Source organism: Bos javanicus, chromosome 13 (genome assembly GCF_032452875.1).
Source record: "Bos javanicus breed banteng chromosome 13, ARS-OSU_banteng_1.0, whole genome shotgun sequence".
Lineage (NCBI taxonomy): Eukaryota > Metazoa > Chordata > Mammalia > Artiodactyla > Bovidae > Bos > Bos javanicus.
The window spans coordinates 63,751,870-63,773,902 of NC_083880.1; the positions used below are offsets into that span (position 1 = coordinate 63,751,870).

A 22,033-nucleotide genomic window follows, 5' to 3' on the forward strand; every position below is an offset into this window, starting at 1 on the left:
GGTTTAAGTCCTCCAGGTGATTCTGATGGGCACTGAAGCTTGAGAACCACAGCACTAGATGATATGAATGGGGTAGGGTTATAGGAATCTGTATCTTTAGCATGCTTTCCTAAGGTATATTGCAGGAAACACTGACAACGGAGGACTTGAAACTACTTTGAAAAGTGTAAGTGACTTTCTAAATGGTAAAATACTATTTTTATTAGAAGGAAACATGCTATACAATAATAGCAAAGGTCACTAATTACTAAGCACTTAGTTGTGCCTCTGAGTTTACTTCCACGGCCTATTAAATCTCACAAACAATCTATGAAGGAAGAGGTTGGAATCTGAAGCCAGACTGCCTGGGTTCTTATCTAGATTGTGACTTGGTTTGTGCATCTGTAAAGTGAGGAAAATGAAGGTAGTTCCCTCATATATTCGTTGTGAGGATAAGAGGAGCTTATTGATCAGCTCTAAGAACACCTGCCATGTTGGCACTACTTACGTGTAAGCTATTTTTATCATCCCTAAGTGTACACTGTTAAAAGGTGGAATTGAATCCAATCAATGTAACTCCTGAGTGTAGTTTCTTAAGGACTAAGATACGGTTCAGTGATTCTCAAAGTGTGATCTCCTACTAGTAGCACGTTGGAGAGTTTGTTAGAAATGCAAATTATTAAAATGATTAGATCCTATCTCAGATCTGCTGAATTAGAAACTCTGGGGGTGGGGCCCAGTAGTCTATGTTTTAACAAGCCCTTCAGGTGATTCTGATGCACACTAGAGTTTTGGATCGTAGCTATACTGTTGAGAGGTTCTGGTGTGAGACCAGGAGGGTTTTTTAAAAAGCCTAGAGGTACCGTGCTGTGTTGCACTCAATATGCCAGCAAATTTGGAAAACTCAGCAGTGGCCACAGGACTGGAAAAGGTCAGTTTTCATTCCAATCCCAAAGAAAGGCAATGCCAAAGAATGCTGAAACTACCACACAATTGCACTCATCTCACACGCTAGTAAAGTAATCCTTAAAATTCTCCAAGCCAGTCTTCAGCAATACGTGAACTGTGAACTTCCAGATGTTCAAGCTGGTTTTAGAAAAGGCAGAGGAACCAGAGATCAAATTGCCAACATCTGCTGGATCATGGAAAAAACAAGAGAGTTTCAGAAAAACATCTATTTCTGCTTTATTGACTATGCCAAAGCCTCTGACTGTGTGGATCACAATAAACTGTGGAAAATTCTGAAAGAAATGGGAATACCAGACCACCTGACCTGCCTCTTGAGAAACCTATATGCAGGTCAGGAAGCAACAGTTAGAACTGGCCATGGACCAACAGACTGGTTCCAAATAGGAAAAGGAGTACGTCAAAGCTGTATATTGTCACCCTGCTTATTTAACTTCTATGCAGAGTACATCATGAGAAATGCTGGGCTGGAAGAACCACAAGCTGAAATCAAGATTGCTTGGAGAAATATCAATAACCTCAGATATGCAGATGACACCACCCTTATGGCAGAAAGTGAAGAGGAACTCAAAAGCCTCTTGATGAAAGTGAAAGAGGAGAGTGAAAAAGTTGGCTTAAAGCTCAACATTCAGAAAACGAAGATCATGGCATCTGGTCCCATCACTTCATGGGAAATAGATGGAGAAACAGTGGAAACAGTGTCAGACTTTATTTTTGGGGGCTCTAAAATCACTGCAGATGGTGATTGCAGCCATGAAATTAAAAGACGCTTACTCCTTGGAAGGAAAGTAATGACCAACCTAGACAGCATATTCCGGAGAAGGCAATGGCACCCCAATCCAGTACTCTTGCCTGGAAAATCCCACGGACGGAGGAGCCTGGTAGGCTGCAGTCCATGGGGTCGCTAAGGGTCGGACACGACTGAGCGACTTCACTTTCACTTTTCACTTTCATGCATTGAAGAAGGAAATGGCAACCCACTCCAGTGTTCTTGCCTGGAGAATCCCAGGGACAGGGGAGCCTGGTAGGCTGCCGTCTATGGGGTCTTACAGAGTCGGACACAACTGAAGTGACTTAGCATAGCATAGCATAGATAGCATATTCAAAAGCAGAGATATTACTTTGCCAACAAAGGTCCGTCTAGTCAAGGCTATGGTTTTTCCTGTGGTCATGTATGAATGTGAGAGTTGGACTGTGAAGAAAGCTGAGCGCCGAAGAATTGATGCTTTTGAACTGTGGTGTTGGAGAAGACTCTTGAGAGTCCCTTGGACTGCAAGGAGATCCAACCAGTCCATTCTGAAGGAGATCAGCCCTGGGATTTCTTTGGAAGGAATGATGCTAAAGCTGAAACTCCAGTACTTTGGCCACCTCATGCGAAGAGTTGACTCATCGGAAAAGACTCTGATGCTGGGAGGATTGGGGGCAGGAGGATAAGGGGAAGACAGAGGATGAGATGGCTGGATGGCATCACCGACTCGATGGACATGAATTTGAGTGAACTCTGGGAGTTGGTGATGGACAGGGAGGCCTGGCGTGCTGCAATTCATGGGGTTGCAAAGAGTCGGACACGACTGAGCGACTGAACTGAACTGACCGGGAGTAATCCAAGAGTCCCTCCCACCTAGCTAAATGCAAGCTCGGATTTAGCTGCGCTCACCAGCCTCTGCTAGCTTTTCCTGCCGGCAGCTGGTTAGTGCGCAAGGACTTCTAGGGCTTGTAGTCCTGATAGCTCCGGAGCTGGACGCGCCTGCGCGTTGGCCGCCAACTCGTTCTAAGAGCTGTGGTCCGGGCTCGGGACCGGCTGCCATCTTAGTCGAGGGACTGAAGAGTGGCCGCCGCCCCGAGTCCCGGTAAAAACCCGCGGGCGGACTGGAGGCAATTTTGGGGAGAGGGAGGGTCCTGGCTGAATATGTCGGAGGAGAGCGAGAGGTAGAGGAGTGCGGCGCGTCAGCCGGGACCCGAGCCGCGGCTGCTTCCTCTTCCCTCAGAGCCGGTGCCCGTGGGGTCTCGGGGAGCTCGGGCTAGTGGCAGGGGCCGGGAGGAGGGGTGGGGGGCGGGGTGGGTCATCTGGAAGCCCCGAGCGGCCACTGTTGGGCTCAGACGTTCGGAGCCCCTCGCCTCGCGGGCGCCAAGTTCTGAGAGAACTGGGCCGCAGCGGGCGCCCCCGGGGTCCAGCCCAGAGCCCGTCAGCCCCGCCCGGGGGCTGCGCTCCTGCGGCCCGGCCTACGCGAGGGGCCCCGCGGCAGCGGCCGGGGCGGGCGACGTGGCCCTGCGAGGGGCGGCGGCCGGGCCCACCTGCCACCCGCTGCCCTTCCCGAGACTTTTTGGAGCCCCCACTAGCGAGAGGGGCCAAGTACAGTGGCTGCCTCTCTTCTCTCTTCCATTCCCCTCCGTCTATTGTCCCCCAGCGTGGTGGTCCCGGCCCCGGCGTCGTCCTCCGCGCTCGCCGCCGCCACCGCAGCGGCCCCGCCGGCGCCGAGTTTTGCAGACGTGGAGCTGTCACTGCCCTTCCTCCTGAAAGTGCCCTTTTCTTTAGCGGAGAGAAGAAAAAAGTAGTCGTGATGAGGACAGGACTTAGTGGGGAACTCAAGTTCTTAGACTTTGCTCCGGGCCGCGACGTAGAGCGAAACACAGGATCTCTACGCCCCAGGTAGACGCTGGGCCTCAAGTTAGCGATGTAACCTGGTGGATTTGCAAACTACCCGAAATCCACGATTCTCCAGTAACAACTCACCTTGTTTTCTTGCTTATTTTTGTATCTTGTTAATTATTCTACAGCTTCAGTATATTTTTTGGGAGTGAGGGGTGGGGAAGGAAGAGACATTTCAGGGAATTTTCCTCTGAAAATTAACGAGGCACTTGAGCCAACCATCTATCACTGTACTTAGTTGGAGTCGTGCATGTATTCCTAATATAATTAGATCTTAGGGAAGTACTAGAGGCAGTGTATTTCTACCCTCAAAATGGGCTAGGGAGTTGTTTCTCGGCCGAAATAAAGTTCTCAGAGCAGGTCTGGTGAGAGTCTTCATTGTGTATTCATAGGTTTACTCAGGTTACAGTTACTTCATTTTTAAGATTTAGAAATGAAGGTGGAAATTCACCTGCTGTTTTGAACAGTGGATATGTTTTTTGGGTGTGATTCCGAAAGGAATTCCTTCATCTTCAGCATATGAGACAAGTCAACAAGGATATGAAATAAGTGCAGGATAATTCCTCAGTGTATTCTAGAGTAAATCATTTTTCCATTCCTTAAAGAAACATCTTTACACCAACTGGAAGAGACAAACCAGTAGCCCCCAAATTTGGTCATTAGAAAAATCAGGGCAGCTTTTTTAAAAGTAGAAATTTCAGAGCCTTGCTTTCTGAGATTGATTTAATACGTTTGGGTCGGCCTTGAGGATTAAAACTTGCCTCAGGCAATTTTGATCGTTTTGGAAACCGTTGAGACAATACTTTGAATAAACCAAAAGCTTTGAGATGGAAGAGGAAGTAATCAGTTGTGTCTGATTGATTTGAGGAAGAATCTGCTTCAAGCTGAAGTTGGGTCTTAGCTGAAGTGTTATTGTGATGGAGAAAGGGAAGGACAGGGCAGAGGAAACACCTCAATACTGTTAGTAAACACAGGATTGAGGAAGATAAAAGGGAGCAGGGAGTGGGATGGGGAAGAAGAGCATTAGGGATGTGAGGCAAGAAAAAAACTTGTTTTATGTTGTTAGCAATAGATGCAGATTTTTAAACAGGAAAATGATATCGAGTACATGTTTGCTTTAGGAAGATTGCTTTGTGACAAAAGTGAAAGGACAGAAGAGTGGCTGTTTCAGTGGCTTAGGTGAGAAGTGAGCTCTACAGATCTTCCTCAGTGAGAGGCTGTGGGCATGATCAAGAGATTAAATTTAGTTAATGGCACCCCACTCCAGTACTCTTGCCTGGAAAATCCCATGGACGGAGGAGGCTTGGTAGGCTGCAGTCCATGGGGTCTCCAAGAGTCGGACACGACTGAGCGGCTTCACTTTCACTTTTCACTTTCATGCATTGGAGAAGGAAATGGCAACCCACTCCAGTGTTCTTGCCTGGAGAATCCCAGGGACGGGGGAGCCTGGTGGGCTGCCGTCTATGGGGTCACACAGAATCGGACACGACTGAAGCGACTTAGCAGCAGCAGCAGTGCAAAATTGTCCTATTTTTGTATGAGGATTTCTTTAGGGCCAGTCTGGGTAAAAGGTTCCTTTTCTGTCAAAAGAACCCATTAGCAAATCAGAGTAATATTGCACAGTTACATATGTTAATGGTATCAGAATTTGTTGTTAGCATCCTTGATGCAATTTGTAGGATTTAGAGATTAGACTGAAATTATGGCTATCAGTGCTATTGATTTATGAGCTTGTTGGGAAGTGTTTTTTCTCCCACCTTCAGAAACTTGGTTTTAGAATTTTAGAGTTGGGGGACTCCCCTGGTGGTCCAGTGGCCAAGACTCTGTGCTCCCAATGCAAGGGTCCTGTGTTTGATCCCAGGTCTGAGAACTGGATCCCACATTCTGCAACTAAAGATCCTACATACCACATCTGAGACCCCAAATAAATAATACATGTTAAAAGAAAGAGTTGGAAGAGATTGTAGAGAATATCTAGTCCACAGTAGCAGATGTATTTTGATTTATGGGCCAACTTTCACTTGAAGTAGCTGCCAGAAGCCCTGTGTTGAGAAGGATTTTAATCATAAGGGTTCTCTGGGAAAGTGAGTTATGATTGATTAGTGATAACCCCTGTGGACACTAGTTATCTAGTGGTTAGTATCAATATATGTGCTAGGTATATGCTATTCTTGGACTAATCCAACCTTTTCTGTTTTGTTTTGTTTTTTAAACAAAGAATCAGAGCTAAAAGTAGAACCAAGTTTTGTAACTCTTAGTCTGTTCTCCAGTGTACCAAGATGAATGTGTGCTACTAAAGAGCTTTTGGTATTAGACCAAAAGAAAAAAGTATTTCTAGCCTGTGCCTCTTGACTGTTTAGTTAAGAGTTTAACAAGGAACTTTGGCCTAGAAGTGAGTTGTATTCATTCTGGCTTAGGAAATTTGTGTTTATACTCACAGAAAAATAGCCACCCTCCGCCTTCTTTTCTTGTTCCTCACCCTTCTCTGTTTTGGGTTTAGGGGATTGGTTTCTTCCAAGTTGCGGGGATAGTCCTTACTGTGACCTCAAAAGGTAGAGTATGTATTTATATGGCCATCCTCATTTTGTGATGTAGTTATACGCAGGTGGGGAGTTACCCTATTGTATGGGTTAAGGCAAAAGTGTATTAAAGCCCCACCCCCGCAACCTCATCTTTATGGCACCTAGCCAAATTTTGGGCTTATAATATGCACTCAGTAAAGGCATGTTGATTTTTTTTTTTTTTTTAGGCATGTTGATTTTTGTGGCTGTAAATGATACTGGCTTTGAGTCAGTATAAATTAGCAAGTGGGGTTGAAGAATTGAATTGCAGCATTCTCTCATTGAGAGATCAGTCCTCTGCTAAAAATGTTGGGCTGGAAACTAGTCTCACAACTAGAAGTAGTTAACCAGAAGCTGTTCCTCTTTTCTGTCCTCTTTCAGTCTAGCAGTGTACTGTCCTTGGAGGACTGCTGCCAGCTCAGCTCTTTGCTTCTGTACAGAATTGACTATACTCAGATCCTTGGAGTACTTTTTCTTTTCGTATCCCTAGGAGCTTCCAAGTTGCAGGGATAGTCCTTACTGTGACCTCAAAAGGTAGAGTATGTATTTATATGGCCATCCTCATTTTGCTATGTAGCTATACGCTGGTGGGGAGTTACCCTATTGTATGCGTGAGTCATTTTCTTCCCAATTTAACCTTATTATCCTGCCTGCTCCATCAAAAATTATCTATCCTATGAAACTTTTTAAAGGACATTGTGCTGTCCTATTCCAAAGGTCATTGCTGATCTGATGTGTTTAACCATAGGAGTAATGTGTTAATGGATCCTCCTTCCTTTCTCAGGTAACATGCATTTAACCGTGGCCTTCTGGAGACAGCGCCTTAATCCAAAGAAGTGACTTCAAACGGTGAAAACTTCAGGTATGGTGGCATGCCTGTGAGAGATAGTGGGGGTCAGAAATGGTGCTGAGGGTGAGCGCCGGTCCTTTTAACAGCTGTGGGAAGTATGGGGAGAGACCAGTGTTGATGCTGGCTACATCAGTTGGTTGAAGACATAATTTCCTTTTGGATCTGAAACCCATAGCTGCCTCTATAAGGATTAGCCTGTGAGCTACATTGTATTCTTAATTTGGGTCCTTTGACTTTTCTGTTTTTCTAGCTTCCTTATACAGTCATATACTTTTCTCACTTGTGCTGTTTTAGAAACATTTATCTCTATACTTGTCCATACATGTGCACATATATGGTTAAAATGTGTAGGAATTAAAAAGAAAACAATATAGTTCAATGGAAAAAGAATAGAGGACTTGGAAAGAAAAGGTCTGGGTTCTGATTTTATTTTTCTACTGACAAATTTGATTGTTGGCAAAGTATTTAATCTTGGCAAGACTTAGTTTATATATCTGTAAAATAGTTATGTTGATTTCTGCCTGCCTCCCTGGCATTGTTGTGAGGATCAAATAAAATAATACATATTAAATCTTTAGAAAAAAGTGAATTCCCATCTTAAGCCATTATCCAGATCTATAAGGTGGGAGGAGTTGGCAATAATACTGAAAAGGAAAACAGGACAGGACAGATTCATCTTAAAAGATCAGGAGAGAAAAAAAAAAAAAAAGACCAGGAAGAAGAAAAGGAAGTCTGCTGGTTAAGAGAAAAAGTAGAGCACAGGAAAAGTCAAGCAGTAAGAGAATAGGGAGTAAATGAAGTAGAGCACATGAATTGGTTGGTGAGAAAGCTGTATAGGAAAGAGGATCCCTTTCATTTGCTTAACCCTAACCTTTCGACTGTTGTTATTACCACATCTCTTCATATAAGTGTCCCATCCGTACTTAAGCTTCTTGTCCCCATTGTAAAATCATAGTAAAATTGTGTGACCTTTTGTGTTTAGTTTATATTTTTGTTAACAAATTGCCTCATAAATGCCAAGAGACCAAGGCTATGGCTTGCTTATTATGGTATCCCAGGTCAGTGCTATAATCAAATGTGTGATTAATCTGTGGGTTTTTTTTTTTTTTTAAATAGTTACGAAGAGAAAAGGAGATGGTAGGGTGCTTTGTGAGATACTAGAGAAAGGAAGTGGATAAGAGGAAAAGTAGATAAATCAGAGGTGGTGAGAGGAAACATTCTCAGAGGATAATGAAAGAAAAGACATGAAAATGAAAAAAGTATGTAGAATAACGGGAAAGGATGGCGTTATCTGCAATGACTGGAACAAGGTAAATTTCATATCTTTAGTGGTGGTATAATACCTCATAAAAAGTTATGTACTGGGGAAGATCATCCTCCATACCAAATATCTTTAAAATATTTCTAAAAGTATCCATTTCATCCTGAGCTCACAGAGTAGTTCTTTGTGGAAAGAAAACTGGGCCAGCATTCAGGAAATATGTGTTCTGGCCTTGATACTGCTTGTTACTTAATTTCTATGATCTTGAGCAATTTGCTTAAGTCTGGGGACTGCATTACTTTCTACTGAAGGTATGAACATGATGTTTTCTCCTTCCAGCTCTTTGATTATTCTTTGTGCTGCTTATGCCAGGTCACCAGTTTTTCAGGGCTTTGTTGATACAATGTGGGACTGGTCTCAAAAATATCTTATAATAGGACTTCAAAGCATCCATTGCTTTGTAAATGAGAAGCCATTTTAAATTCTACTTTATTTTTTATTTTTAGCTGGGCCATGCAGGTAGTAAGATCTTCACTGCCCCCTACAGTGGAAGCTCGGAGTCCTAACCACTAGACCACCAAGGAATTCTCTTTCTGCTTTAAACATAGGTTGAGAGACCTGCAGGAAATCTAAGTATAGAAATGTTGAGCTTGTAATATTAAGCAAGCGTTTATTGAGCCCTGTTACGCTAGTTTCCAAGGGATACTCCACCTCAAGGATTTTGTGTTTCTGTGAGGAAAATAAAACTGTTCACTAGTAATTATTGTAAAAAAGCAAGATGATAAATGCTATAATAAGGATTTCATTGCATTTCAACTTAAGATGTTTGGATTTCTTGGTTCCTTTATTACAACTGAATATATGCTAACTGCAGGGACTCATGGAAAAAAGCAGTTCCTACCCTCAAGAAACTTAATTTTTTTCATGTCTGCACACTGTTTACTCTCATAGATATATCCTTCTACCCCAAGAAAGAGAAGAGTTTTGTGCTATATCATCACTTTGTAGTTTTGAACTAAGGATTCATCTCATTATTGAGCTTACCTTACTCCAGGAATAGTCTCATAACAAATATATAGTTTGATTGGATTCCTTAATATTTCAGTTACAGAGAAAGTTTTCTTTTAAGGTGAGGGAAAAAATTCAAAAATGCCATCTGCATTTAGGTGAACTTTGGTTTGCTTCTTAGTCATTTGTGCAAAGAAAGAATAGGCTCTAAAATTTAGTCTCTTGAGTCTTCGTTCCAGGCAGTTAATTCAGTTGGTCACAGAAGAAAGGATGGTAGTCTAAAGGAATCATATTGTAGGGATTAACAGTGTTCCCTGGAGTAAGACTATCTGATTTTGAATTTTCGCTGTACCTTGAGTGTACTGGTAATGTGACCTTGGCTGAGTTGCTTCACTTCTCTGTGCCTTAGTTTTTTCATTTATAAATCGAGAATAATAATAGTGTATATCCATAGGGTTTTTGTATGGATTAAATGAGATAATATATTTTTGCTTGAACAATAGTTGGTTCACAGTAAAGCAGGAAATGTTAATTGCCAGTGTTGTTGTTATCATTATCACATTATCATCATCACCAACCTTGTCTGTTCTAAAATTATCATCACCAACCTTGTCTGTCTTAAAATTATCATCTTAATTTATTCATTCAGTAAATGTATATAAGGGGAGCACTGTAAAGTCAGATGCCTATAAGGGCTAGATTTAAATAGTAATAGTAGAGCAGATTGGGACTTAAGTGGTTTAGGGAATTCATGTTACTCCAGTGGGGCAGCTGTTAGGCAGCTTTGGTTTACTTTTTTTAAAAAATTGAGGTGAGATTTATCATTTTAAAATATATAATTTACTGTTGGCTCACTATCGATCTAGCAGGAGGTAGGGGAGGAGGCATATAGATGAAGTGTGACCTGAACATCTTTTTTATGAAGAGAAGCTGGAATTTCAGATTTTGTGAGAAATTTTTATTTTTAAATGTTGGCAATGTAATGAATTCATAAAAATGCTGTGAGCCAGACAAATTCACCACTGTGGGCAGACTTTGTCTTGTGGGTTGCTGTTCTGTAACCTCTGATCTGGGGCTTGACTTTTTGCTGCATAACCCATGTTCACTGCTCTCTGGAAAGAGAGTCCTTACTCACATAGAGATTTTTAAAGTTCAAGCGATACCTTACTGCTATCTAGGGCTGAATGAGGCATAAACAGAAAAATTAAGGCAAAGAGGAGGAGGGAAGTTATTTAAAACTGGGATTCAGAATGGGAAAATGGCAGGAATGAACTTAAGATGGTGAAAGAAAGTACAGTGAATTTAAATTAATCTGAAGAGGGTTTGTGTGGTCCCAGTAAGAATAGAAAGTTTAGAAAAATGAAGAGATCAGTGTAGAGGCAAAATAATTTCTCTTCTTCCCTTTCAGGTTCTTTGGTCTAATAATTGCTGTAAGATAGATTAACAACAGAAAAACAAATTTTCTAAATACAGTATGGGAGCCTCATAAAACTGAGACCCAAAAGGCAGCCATAATAGGGGCTTATATACATATCCTGAGCCTTATAAGGAAAAGGAGTAGGGGCTGGTGATACAAAGGGAAGAGGAGAGGAGATGTTTGGAAAATAAAGGTTGCCCTATTACTTAATTAGTTAAGTTTTCTTTCTTTCTTTCTTTCTAAAATCATGTATTTGGCTGTGCTGAGTCTTAGTTGCTGCATTCAGAATGTTTTAGTTGTAGCATGGGAACTCTTAGTTGCAGCTTATGGGATCTAGTTTCCTGACCAGGGATCAAACCCAGGCCCCCTGCATTGGGAGTGTGGAGCGTTAGCCACTGGACAACCAGTGAAGTCCCTGCAGTTAAGTTTCTTAGGTAAAAAGATATTTTCTGGTAATAATTCTCTTCTTGGTACAGGCCTCCTTTCCAGTGTAAATATAGGCAGTTGTGGGAAGGAGAGAGGTAAACAGCTTTTGCAGCTGAGTTTTGATTCTTTAGCTCAGGATAATTCTTATGCCAAAGTGGCATATTTTGGGGTAATATACTCTGCTGCCCTTCAGCAGTCTTCTTATTTTAGAATAAACTTAAGTCCTATTGACTGGTAGGATGAAGTGGTATTTTATGAAATTTATTTTGTTAATATTGAAGTCTGCAGTATTTATTAGGGTTGGTAGGGTCCGGAGGCAGGGAGACCAGGCTAGGGAGGTTGTAGTGAGAATGGAAAGCGAGGGACAAAAGCTTGTATTTGGGTCACCCTGTGGCAGTGGGACGCTGCAGTAAAGATGCAGATTTTGAAAGCTCTTCTCATATTTGTTCTTTTGTAATAATTGGGATATGTGAGGATAATACTGAAGAGGCTACCCCTCCATTTTCATAAGGATCTTCATTACTCTCAGCCGTGGCACTCTCTTTAATGGTGGATCATGTATATAGTCTCATAATTTCCCAGCTTTAAAAGAATAGAAAAGGTAAAATCAAAGTAGTTCAATTGCTTATTACATTTCTAGTTTAGCATTTTTGGTCATCTTGATTAACCTCTTCTGTAGACTTTAAACATGGAATTTTTTTTATTTACCAAGGTTTGGATACAGTGACAAAAGGTTTTCTCACGGAAAAGATGTAGGATTTTGTTGCAGAAACGTGACACAGTAATTAATTTATGATTCAGAATGTTTAAAACTGATAAATGTAGAAACATGAAATGTGTTTATATAGCCTGAGAAAGTGATTTTCAGGATTTAATTTTCAGTAGGCCTTTGGTTCTGGTTATACTTTTCTCATGAAACATTTCTTGACATATACAGGAAAGTTAACTTCTTATTCTTGACTAAAATGCAAAATGTAGTTATTTTAAGTAATCTTTTTAATAAGTAAATCTAATAGTGTGTTCAGTTTAGTCGCTCAATCGTGTCCGACTCTCTGCGACCCCATGAATCGCAGCACACCAGGCCTCCCTGTCCATCACCAACTCCTGGAGTTCACTCAAACTCATGTCCATTGAGTCGGTGATGCCATCCAGCCATCTCATCCTCTGTTGTCCCCTTCTTCTCCTGCCCCCAATCCCTCCCAGCATCAGAGTCTTTTCCAATGAGTCAACTCTTCGCATGAGGTGGCCAAAGTATTGGAGTTTCAGCTTTAGCATCAGTCCTTCCAATGAACACCCAGGACTGATCTCCTTTAGAATGGACTGGTTAGATCCCCTTGCAGTCCAAGGGACTCTCAAGAGTTTTCTCCAACACCACAGTTCAAAAGGATCAGTTCTTTGGTGGTCAGCTTTCTTCACAGTCCAACTCTCACATCCATACATGACCACTGGAAAAACCATAGCCTTGACTAGACGGACCTTTGTTGGCAAAGTAATGTCTCTGCTTTTGAATATGCTATCTAGGTTGGTCATAACTTTCCTTCCAAGGAGTAAGTGTCTTTTAATTTCATGGCTGCAATCACCATCTGCAGTGATTTTGGAGTCCAAAAAATAAAGTCTGACACTGTTTCCACTGTTTTCCCATCTATTTCCCATGAAGTGATGGGACCAGATGACATGATCTTAGTTTTCTGAATGTTGAGCTTTAAGGTGTGTTAGAGCCTGAATATTCAGAATATTTGAGAGACAGCAACTTTTCCCTCATCAATGAATAAGAACACTGAACTGAGCCTGTGAAAAGTAGACAGAATTGCAGCCATCTAGAAATGCAGTAAAAAGATCAAATTGAGCTAAATCCAAGTCTCATTTAATGCAAAGAGAATTTGTTTTTTGAACTTTTGAAGCATGGTCTAACCTAGATTTTGAAGTTCATTTGTTTTGAAAATTTAAAGAGATTTTTAGATGGTTCATTTAATTGGGGGTCTGCTTTGGAAGGAAAGGAATATCGAAGAGGATTAGCTGCATTTGCTTCTGTGGAAAGCTAGTAAAAGGGAAATCCTAGATTATCTTTTACCCTTGAATTTCTGGAAGGAGAGATAATTACTATAGGTCTTAATTAAAAACTGTTATTGTATGTATTGAAATGTATAGAACCTGGCTCCTGTTGCTTTTTATTGTCCAGAATGTTGCTGACATTGATGTGCAGTCATCTACTCTCCCTTTCTCTTTGCCCTTCAGAATTTAAACTTTTTTCCTTTATTTTTTCTTGTTGGAGTTTTGGGAGAGTATGGAGATGGAGCATAGATGTTCAGTCTGCTTTCTTGATTTTACTGTTTAAATTGATATTTTCATTAATAAGGGGCAAAGAAAATGATAGACTTATTTATCCTGATTATTTTTTGTCATTGTAAAATATGCATAACATGTTGGTAAAATATGCATAAAATTTACAACTGCAACCATTTTAAGTGTTTAATTCAGTGATATTAAATATATTCCCATGCTGCATACCTATTATCACTATGCATCTCCAGAATTTATCATTCCAAACTGAAACTCTGTATGTGTTATTAATAATGCCATTCCCCTCCCTGGTAATCACTGTGTTAATTTTTGTCTCTATAGAATTTGACTATTCTTGCTACTTCATATCAATGGAATCATACAATATTTGTCCTTTGTGTCTGGCTTTTTAACTTAGCACAGTGTCTTCAAAGTTCATGTTGTAGCATGTTTCAGAATTCCATTCCTTTCTAAAAAGCTGAGTAACATCCCATTTTATGTGTATAATCACATTTTGTTTATCCGTTCATCTGTAAATGGCCTTTTGGATTACCTTTTGGCTATTGTGAATAATGATGTTATGAATGTGGCTGCATAAATATCTGTTCAAGTCCCTCCTTTCAGTTCTTTAGGTGTATTCTCAGAAGTGGAACTGGTGGATCAAGTAGTAATTTCATGGTGGGTTTTCTAAAATTTATTTTTTAATTGAAATATAATTGATTTACAAATGTTAATTTCTGCTGTACAGCAAAATGACTCAATTATGCACATGTGTACATTCTTTTTTATGTTCTTTTCCATCATGGTTTATCCCAGTGCTTCCCAGGAGGCTCAGTGGTAAAGAATCTGGCTGCCATGCACGAGACTCAGGTTTGGTCCCTGGTTCAAGATGATATCCTGGAGAAGGAAGTGGCATTCCACTCCAGTTTTCTTGCCTGGGAAATCGCATGGACAGAGGAGCCTGGCAGGCTACAGTCCACCGGGTCACAGAGAGTCAGACACGACTTAACAACTCAACAACAACAACAACATGGTTTATCCCAGGATATTGAGTATAGTTCCCTGTGCTATATAGTAGGACCTTATTGTTAGTAATTCCATGTTAATTTGTTTTAGTATCCGCCATAGTGTTTTCCCCAGCCGCTATGCCTTAGTACATTCTCACCAGCAGTTCTCAAGAGTTCCAATTTTTTACACCCATGACAACATTTCATTTCACTTCTTTTCTTTTTTTAAAGAATAGTCATTCTAATGATGAGAGAAGTGGTATCTCGTTGAGGTTTTTATTTGCATTTCTCTAGTAATTAGTGGTACTTTCTTTTCCTATGCTATTTGTATATCTTCTTTGCAGAAATGTCTATTCAGTTTCATTGCCCGTTTTTAAACTGGGTTGTTTGATTTTTTAGTGTCTTAATTATCTTATAGGCTACTGGCTACATCTACTGGGTCTTGTGCTATTCCTCCTTCTTTCCTGTTATTGACAAAGCAGTTAGAACCATTCTCTAATATATAGTCCCTCAGTAAATGAATGTTTGATAAAATATTAAAAGTAGTGCTTTCTGGAAAGATAAAGGTTGGTTGGGGCAGGATTTTCATTACATTTTCTTTGGTTTTATAATTCTATATTCTCTTTTAACCATTTACTTGGGTGGGGTAAACATTTATAAAGGATTAAGCTTTAGGCAAAGAAGTCCCTGTGTCATCCAGATTTTATTTTGGAGAAGGAAAATATCTTTTAATATCTTACTAAAAGAAATTTCACTCTTACAGGACTTGCTGTTGCTACTGCTTGCCTAAGAAAATATAAATCAGCCTGAGGTATCCAGACAAATATTTTACCTTTTGTAATTCTGAAAAGGAAGAAGTCTGTTTTAATCATTTCAGTGATTACTTTTTTTTTCTTTTATTTTTTAACTTTACAATATTGTATTGGTTTTGCTATATATCAACATGAATCTGCCACAGGTATACACATGTTCCCCATCTTGAACCCTCCTCCCTCCCCCCTCCCCATACCATCACTCTGGGTCTGCACCAGCCCCAAGCATCCAGTATCATGCATCGAAACTGGTCTGGCGACTTGTTTCATATATGATGTTATACATGTTTCAATGCCATTCTCCTGAATCATCCCACCCTCTCCCTCTCCAACAGAGTCCAAAAGACTGTTCTATACATCAGTGTCTCTTTTGCTGTCTCGTATACAGGGTTATTGTTACCATCTTTCTAAATTCCATATATATGCATTAGTATACTGTATTGGTGTTTTTCTTTCTGGCTTACTTCACTCTGTATAATAGTCTCCAGTTTCATCCACCTCATTAGAACTGATTCAAATGTATTCTTTTTAATGGCTGAGTAATACTCCATTGTATATATGTACCATAGCTTTCTTATCCATTCATCTGCTGATGGACATCTAGGTTGCTTCCATGTCCTGGCGATTGCTTGATTTTTGTGTGATGATTTTGAATTTCTTTTTTGTGCTATTTATTAGGGCCTTTTTTGTTGTTGTTCAAGAGGGATTTGAGAGTGGTCCTAGACTCCATATTTAAATAATTTTGAAATGGACCAAACTGAGTAAGTTCAGGTATGCAGTGACATAGATTTTTTTTTTTCCATTTGTTTCCCTGTTGCTCTTTTCTTTTCTTTTTTTTTCGGGAGGCTCAGTTATGGAACTGTAGAAGGCGATGGCACCCAACTCGAGTACTCTTGCCTGGAAAATCCCACGGACGGAGGAGCCTTGGTAGGCTGCAGTCCGTGGGATCGCTAAGAGTTGGACACGACTGAGCGACTTCACTTTCACTTTTCACTTTCACACATTGGAGAAGGCAATGGCACCCCACTCCAGTACTCTTGCCTGGAGAATCCCAGGGACGGAGGAGCCTGAGGCGCTGCCATCTATGGGGTCGCACAGTCGGACACAACTGAAGCGACTTAGCAGCAGCAGTTATGGAACTGTAGTTTTAAATCATGAAATTAACATAGAGATCACAGTTTTTGGCTGCATCTTCTGTTCTGACCTTGGACCACTCATTTTGATTGGATTGTTTGTCTATTATTGAATTACAAGAGTTCTCTGTGAATTCTGGATATAAGCCCTTTATCAGATAAGTGTTACATCTTAGAGATATATTCTCCCAGCCTTTTGCTTGTTTTTTCATTTTCTTAATGGTGTCTTTTGAAGAGGAGAAGTTCCTAATTTTAATAAGGCTTAATTTCTCAATTTTAGCTTTTGTGGATGGTACTTTTGGTGTCACAGCTAAGAAATCTTTGCCTGATTGGGCACTCCATTTAACTTTGCTGGATTCCCATGCATTTATCTGTAAAAACAAATAAGATGTGTGTGGTATTTTGCTTTCTTTGAAATGATATTTTATTCAGTTCCTTTGGGACTCAGAGGAGGTAGTCTTTGTAAATTTTTTTTTAATTGGAGTATAATTCCTTTGCAATATTGTGTTAGTTTCTGCTGTACAACAAAGTGAATTAGCTATATACATACATATATCCCCTCCTTCCTGCGCCTCCTTCCCATCCCCCATCTCACCCCTTAGGTCATCATAGAACATGAAACTGAGCTCCCTGTGCTCTACAGCTTCCCACTAGCTATCTGTTCTATGCATGGTAGTGTGTACATGTCAGTGCTACTCTCTCGGTTTGTCCCACCCTCCCCTTTCTCCCATGTCCACATGTCTGGTCTCTGTTCCTGCCCTGCATATAAGTTTATACGTACCATCTTCCTAGATTCTACATATATACATTAATATACAATATTTATTTTTCTTTTTCTGACTTCACTCTGTATGACAGACTCTAGGTTGATCTACATTACTACAAATGACCCAGTTTTGTTCCTCTTTAACGGCTACTATCCCATATATTTATGTTCCACATCTTCTTTATCCATCTGTCTGTCGATGGAGATTTAGATTGCTTCCATGTTCTGGCTATTGTAAATAGTGCTGCAGTGAACATTGGGGCACTTGTGTCTTTTTTTTTTTTTTTCATTTTAACAGTTTTTAATGAAAGCTGTAGACAAGATGACTTTATTCTTGCATCTTCTCAATTGTTTCTTCCTTATATTTGCCCTTTTCCTTTCCTACTTGGCGAGATTTGGCTTTACGTTCGAGGATCTTTTCGCGGTCTTTGTCCAGTTTTAGTCTGGTGATAACCACCTTGCTGGGGTGAATGCCCACGTGGACAGTTGTGCCATTAGCCTTCTCCCGCTGCACTCGTTCAATGTAGATGACGTGTTTCTTCCTGTAAACCTGGACTACTTTGCCAATTTGCTGCCCTTTGTAGTGCCCTCGTACAACCTGAACTTCATCATCCTTTCGGATGGGCATGGATCGAACGTTGTACTTCTGTCTTAGCTCTTTAGAAAGAGGAGAAGACATAATTTTCCTGCGAATGTGGGAAGGCGCATTGAAATGTCTTTTTCGATTCTTGCTTCGGTCAGAAGTCACAAAGGGATTGAACTTCATTTTGGCCGCTAGCGCTTCAGCGATGGCCACAGAAGGGAAGAGAGCCACTTGTGTCTTTTTGAATTATGGTTTTCTCAGGGTATATGCCCAGTAGTGGGATTGCTGAGTCATATGGTAGCTCTATTTTTAGTTTAAGGAACCTCCATACTGTTCTCCATAGTGGCTGTATCGGTTTACATTCCCACCAGCAGTGCAAACAGTTCCATTTTTTGCACATAGTCTCCAGAATTTATTGTTTATAGATTTTTTTGAGAGGAGGTAGTCTTGAAATAGAATACTAAGGTGAAAATTTGCAGGCCCAAACTGGAATGTAAAATTGACCCTGCTTTCATAATCCTATTTGTTTCCTAATGGATAAATGGTTATTTGTCCCAAATGACAACCCACTCCAGTATTCTTAACTGGAGAATCCCATGGACGGAGGAGCCCGATAGGCTATAGTCCACGAGGTCACAAAGAGTCGGACACGACTGAGTGACTTCACTTACTCACTCTGACCCCAATGTTTAGAACTCTTGGAAATAAATGATTCTGATTTTTTTTCCTGGATTTTTAATACAATATTTAAAACTATCCTTTTTAGTTCTTTTAATAGAAATGCATAAATTTGTTTATGTAGTATACATAGACATTATTTATTAGCTCATTATTGACATCTAGTTTTCTTAATAATTCTCTTTTTAAAAAAATGTTTACTTTGGCTTCCCTGTGTCTTTGTTGCTGCTCTCAGGCTTTCTCTAGTTGCCGTGAGCAGGAGCTACTCTCTAGTTGCAGTGTGCAGACTTCTCATCGCTGTGGCTTTTCTTGGTGTGAAGCACAGGTTCTAGGCACCTGGGCTTCAGTAGTTGCTCAGTGGCATGTGGAATCTTTCTGGAACAGGGATCAAATCTGTGTCCCTTGTATCAGAAGGTGGATTCTTAATCACTGTACTACCAGGGAAGACTGATAATTCTTAAACAATGTGTAAAAATGATCTGAGAAAGGTTCGTTAGAAGGATGAGATGGTGGCTATCCAGAGTCTTATTTTGAGGAGAATTTATGGGTTTTAAGAGATAGTCAGAAACAAGAGTTCTTGAACACCAGGAAATTCAGCTTTATATTTAATCGAGTTGTATAGTTTCGCACAAGACGTTTGGCAGAAGAGAGCAATATTTAGAGTAGTACAACAGTAGTTATATTTATTGAGGCATGTTAAATCCTTTAAACTCTAGCAGTAAATAGTCAAAGCCAGGACACAGCTTATAATAATAGTTAATACTAAGATGTTTATCCGAAAGCTGTTTGGGAGAACTGGGAGAAAAATTGCCTTCTGTAATACTAGATGCAAAGTTCAAACCAACAAATGAATGTTTTAAAAGTTACAATTCTGGTGCCAATTTCCTTCAGCTCTTTTATACTGTTGAACCTTGAAAATTGTACCTTCTTATGTTGTTTTTCTTTGAGATTCCCTGGTGGCTCAGACGGTAAAGCATCTGCCTGCAATGTGGGATATCCGGGTTCAATCCCTGGGTCGGGAAGATCCTCCTGGAGAAGGAAATGGCAACCCACTCCAGAATTCTTGCCTAGAAAATTCCATGGATGGAGGAGCCTGGTAGGCTACATACAGTCCATGGGGTCGCAAAGAGTCAGACACAACTGAGCGACTTCACTTCATGTTTCTCTTTGAGTAAGATAATTGTCTTTTTTATGCCTGTGCTTTAGAATTCACACTGGATTCCGATTTGGCTGGAAGATGGGGAAGAACTCTGGATTATCTGAGATCATTACATGATGTTCAGAGCCAAAGTGTCACAGTTGTGGGGGATAGGGGATGGTCTACATCCTGCTACCCTGTTAAAGTAACTTTTTCCAGTAAATAGGAAAGCAGTTTTTCCCTGTTGTGAGTGGATCTGAGTTAGTTTCTCTCCTTTTGTTGAGAAATTAAGTTATGGGAATTAGCATTTACTTTCTACCCCAACCCAAAAAACTCTTAATCCCTCTGTCAGTATCTTTGTCAACCCATATGCCAAAATTAGCTCCTTTGCTATCATTAGTGGAGAATGAGATCTAAACATTGCTCTTATAGTCTTTGCTTCTGTGACCCCAGTGAACAGGAATTAGTTTTCAGCTCAGCTGGGTAATGTGGCTACTGGTTTCATACACCAGAACTACTTCAAACCCCCATGTTTCCACTTCCAACTGGGTTGAGGCTGGAGTCCATTCTGCATTGTAGTGGCTGGTGAATGAGGACAGATTTTTCAAAACAGGTCTTTTGATATGTAGCTCTTTCACTTGAGTAGGGGTTTGGGAGCATGGCTGAGTGGCCCTATCCATGGGAGACTACTCAATATTTAGTTACCATGTATGCTTTTGTGTTTTAGTAAGGCTGAGAGTTTAGCTTCATTTGGTTTTAGTTCTCTGAATACCACTGTGTGTTTTAGCTCTTTGAACTCCGTACTTTCTGCTTCAGCAAGCAGTTTTTCTCCTTACTGGTTTTGTGTGTTTTCTGAAATGTCTTTTTGGTGGCTTCTTTTAAGAAATTACAGGCGTATATAAAATTATCAAGTTTTGTAGGATAAATTAGACATGGCCTATAAAAATAACTGATTATGTTGGATGTGTTATTTCTGAAAAGAAACCCAAGCAGATTTCATAATGCCCTGGTTATTTAATGATTTATTTATAAATAGGATACATATTTTAAAATAAGGCTAGAAATGTAGTTTCTCTGTTTGTTACTTATGGGATAAGATGTTACTGAAATAATCTTGTGAAATGTGTGTCTTTCCACGTTTTTTTTCCCCACTGCCTTTCATGAAGATGTTAAGGTTAGTTTTTATTGCTGGCAATGTTTTAGCACCTTCTTTTTACATTAGACATTCAGTCACATTTTTCTAATGTGATAGTAAACATTACTCAAAATAAATGATAAGAAAGTGTTAAGAATTGGCCCTGTTTTAAGTTTCTTTGGAGAAGGCAATGGCACCCCAGTCCAGTACTCTTGCCTAGAAAATCCCATGGATGGAGGAGCCTGGTGGGCTGCATTCCATGGGGTCGCTACGAGTTGGTCGAGACTGAGCAACTTCACTTTCACGCAATGGAGAAGGAAATGGCAACCCACTCCAGTGTTCTTGCCTGGAGAATCCCAGTGACGGCAGAGCCTGTTGGGCTGCCGTCTATGGGGTCGCACAGAGTCAGACACGACTGAAGCAGCTTAGCAGCAGTACCTGACAAGACTAATAAATAATGGATTATTTTAATATTGTACTAGATTTTAGATTCAAATCGCTATCTTCATTGACTCAAATCACAGTGGTTTACAAGGTGAAGATACAGGCTCTACAGTGTATTCGATTGTGAAAGCGTTTTAAAAAAAATCATGTGAAAAGTCAGTTTTTCATAGGAAATTCATAGTCACCTATCTCCGTTTCTGTGAATTTTAAAGCTTTAAATGGAGGCAAAGGTGAAATTGGCTTTAGAAATAGTCTTTGGAGGAGGTGAAAGAAGAATAGATTGTAAAACGAAAGAGACATTAAAACAGATAGATTAATCTAGCTATGAGATACTGAGGTAGAAGAGAGATCCTAGAAAGGGAGATGAGTTCTGAAGAGGTCTCCCCAAGATACGTAAATCTAATGTCTGGTGTTTTTTGTTGTTGTAAAAACAAAAACTAAGAGCATTTTTTGGTCCCCCAGCCCCATTCCTTAGGAAGCACTCATTTTTCTGTCCCAATGGTTTTGCCTTTTCCAGAATGTCACATAAATAGAGATCATAGGCTATGTTAGTTTCTTAGGATTGCTGTAATAAATTGCCACAAACTGGGCAGTTTTAAAACAGCACAGCTTCATTTCCCCCCTATGTTCTAGGAGTCTAAAAGGCCAAAATAAGGTATAACTAAAGTTGGAACTTCTCAGGAATAATCTGTTTTGTGCTTCTGATTCCTCGCATTTCTTGTCTTGTATGTAAATATATATATATCTCCAGTTTGTGTCTTCATCTTTAGCTTGATCCATTATAACTTTATCTTGATTATATTTGTGAAGATCCTTTAAGACCAAGTAAAGTCAAATTCTCATTTCTGCATGGACATAAGTTTGAAGGGAGACACTGTTCAACCCAGTGGTAGCCTTTAAAATTTTTGATTAATGTTTTAACTGTTTTAAAAATTTATC

At 40.2% G+C, this 22,033-nt stretch overlaps 2 protein-coding genes across 4 annotated transcripts in view; one reads left to right on the forward strand and one right to left on the reverse strand.

The window, feature by feature from the left end:
• The first annotated feature begins 2,684 nt into the window (after positions 1-2,684).
• ITCH (itchy E3 ubiquitin protein ligase) overlaps positions 2,685-22,033 on the forward strand; it is a 101,302-nt gene continuing 81,953 nt past the window's right edge. The window contains exons 1-3 of one of the 3 annotated variants that reach the window (XM_061437328.1): positions 2,721-2,795; positions 6,538-6,690; positions 6,941-7,018. The gene's annotated coding sequence lies outside the window, so the exon portion shown is untranslated. Of the gene's footprint in view, positions 2,796-3,012; positions 3,596-6,537; positions 6,691-6,940; positions 7,019-22,033 lie in introns of those variants that run through there. The other 2 variants (XM_061437329.1, XM_061437326.1) reach the window with 2 other exon arrangements.
• On the reverse strand, positions 17,382-17,937 carry LOC133259630 (large ribosomal subunit protein uL24). The gene has a single exon (XM_061437333.1). It carries the CDS (start codon positions 17,880-17,882, stop codon positions 17,445-17,447), a length of 438 nt encoding a protein of 145 aa, XP_061293317.1. The 5' UTR covers positions 17,883-17,937; the 3' UTR covers positions 17,382-17,444.

Excerpts from the sequence above, each read along its gene's own strand:
- LOC133259630 (XM_061437333.1), bottom strand. The coding sequence starts at position 17,882 with ATGAAGTTCAATCCCTTTGTGACTTCTGACCGAAGCAAGAATCGAAAA.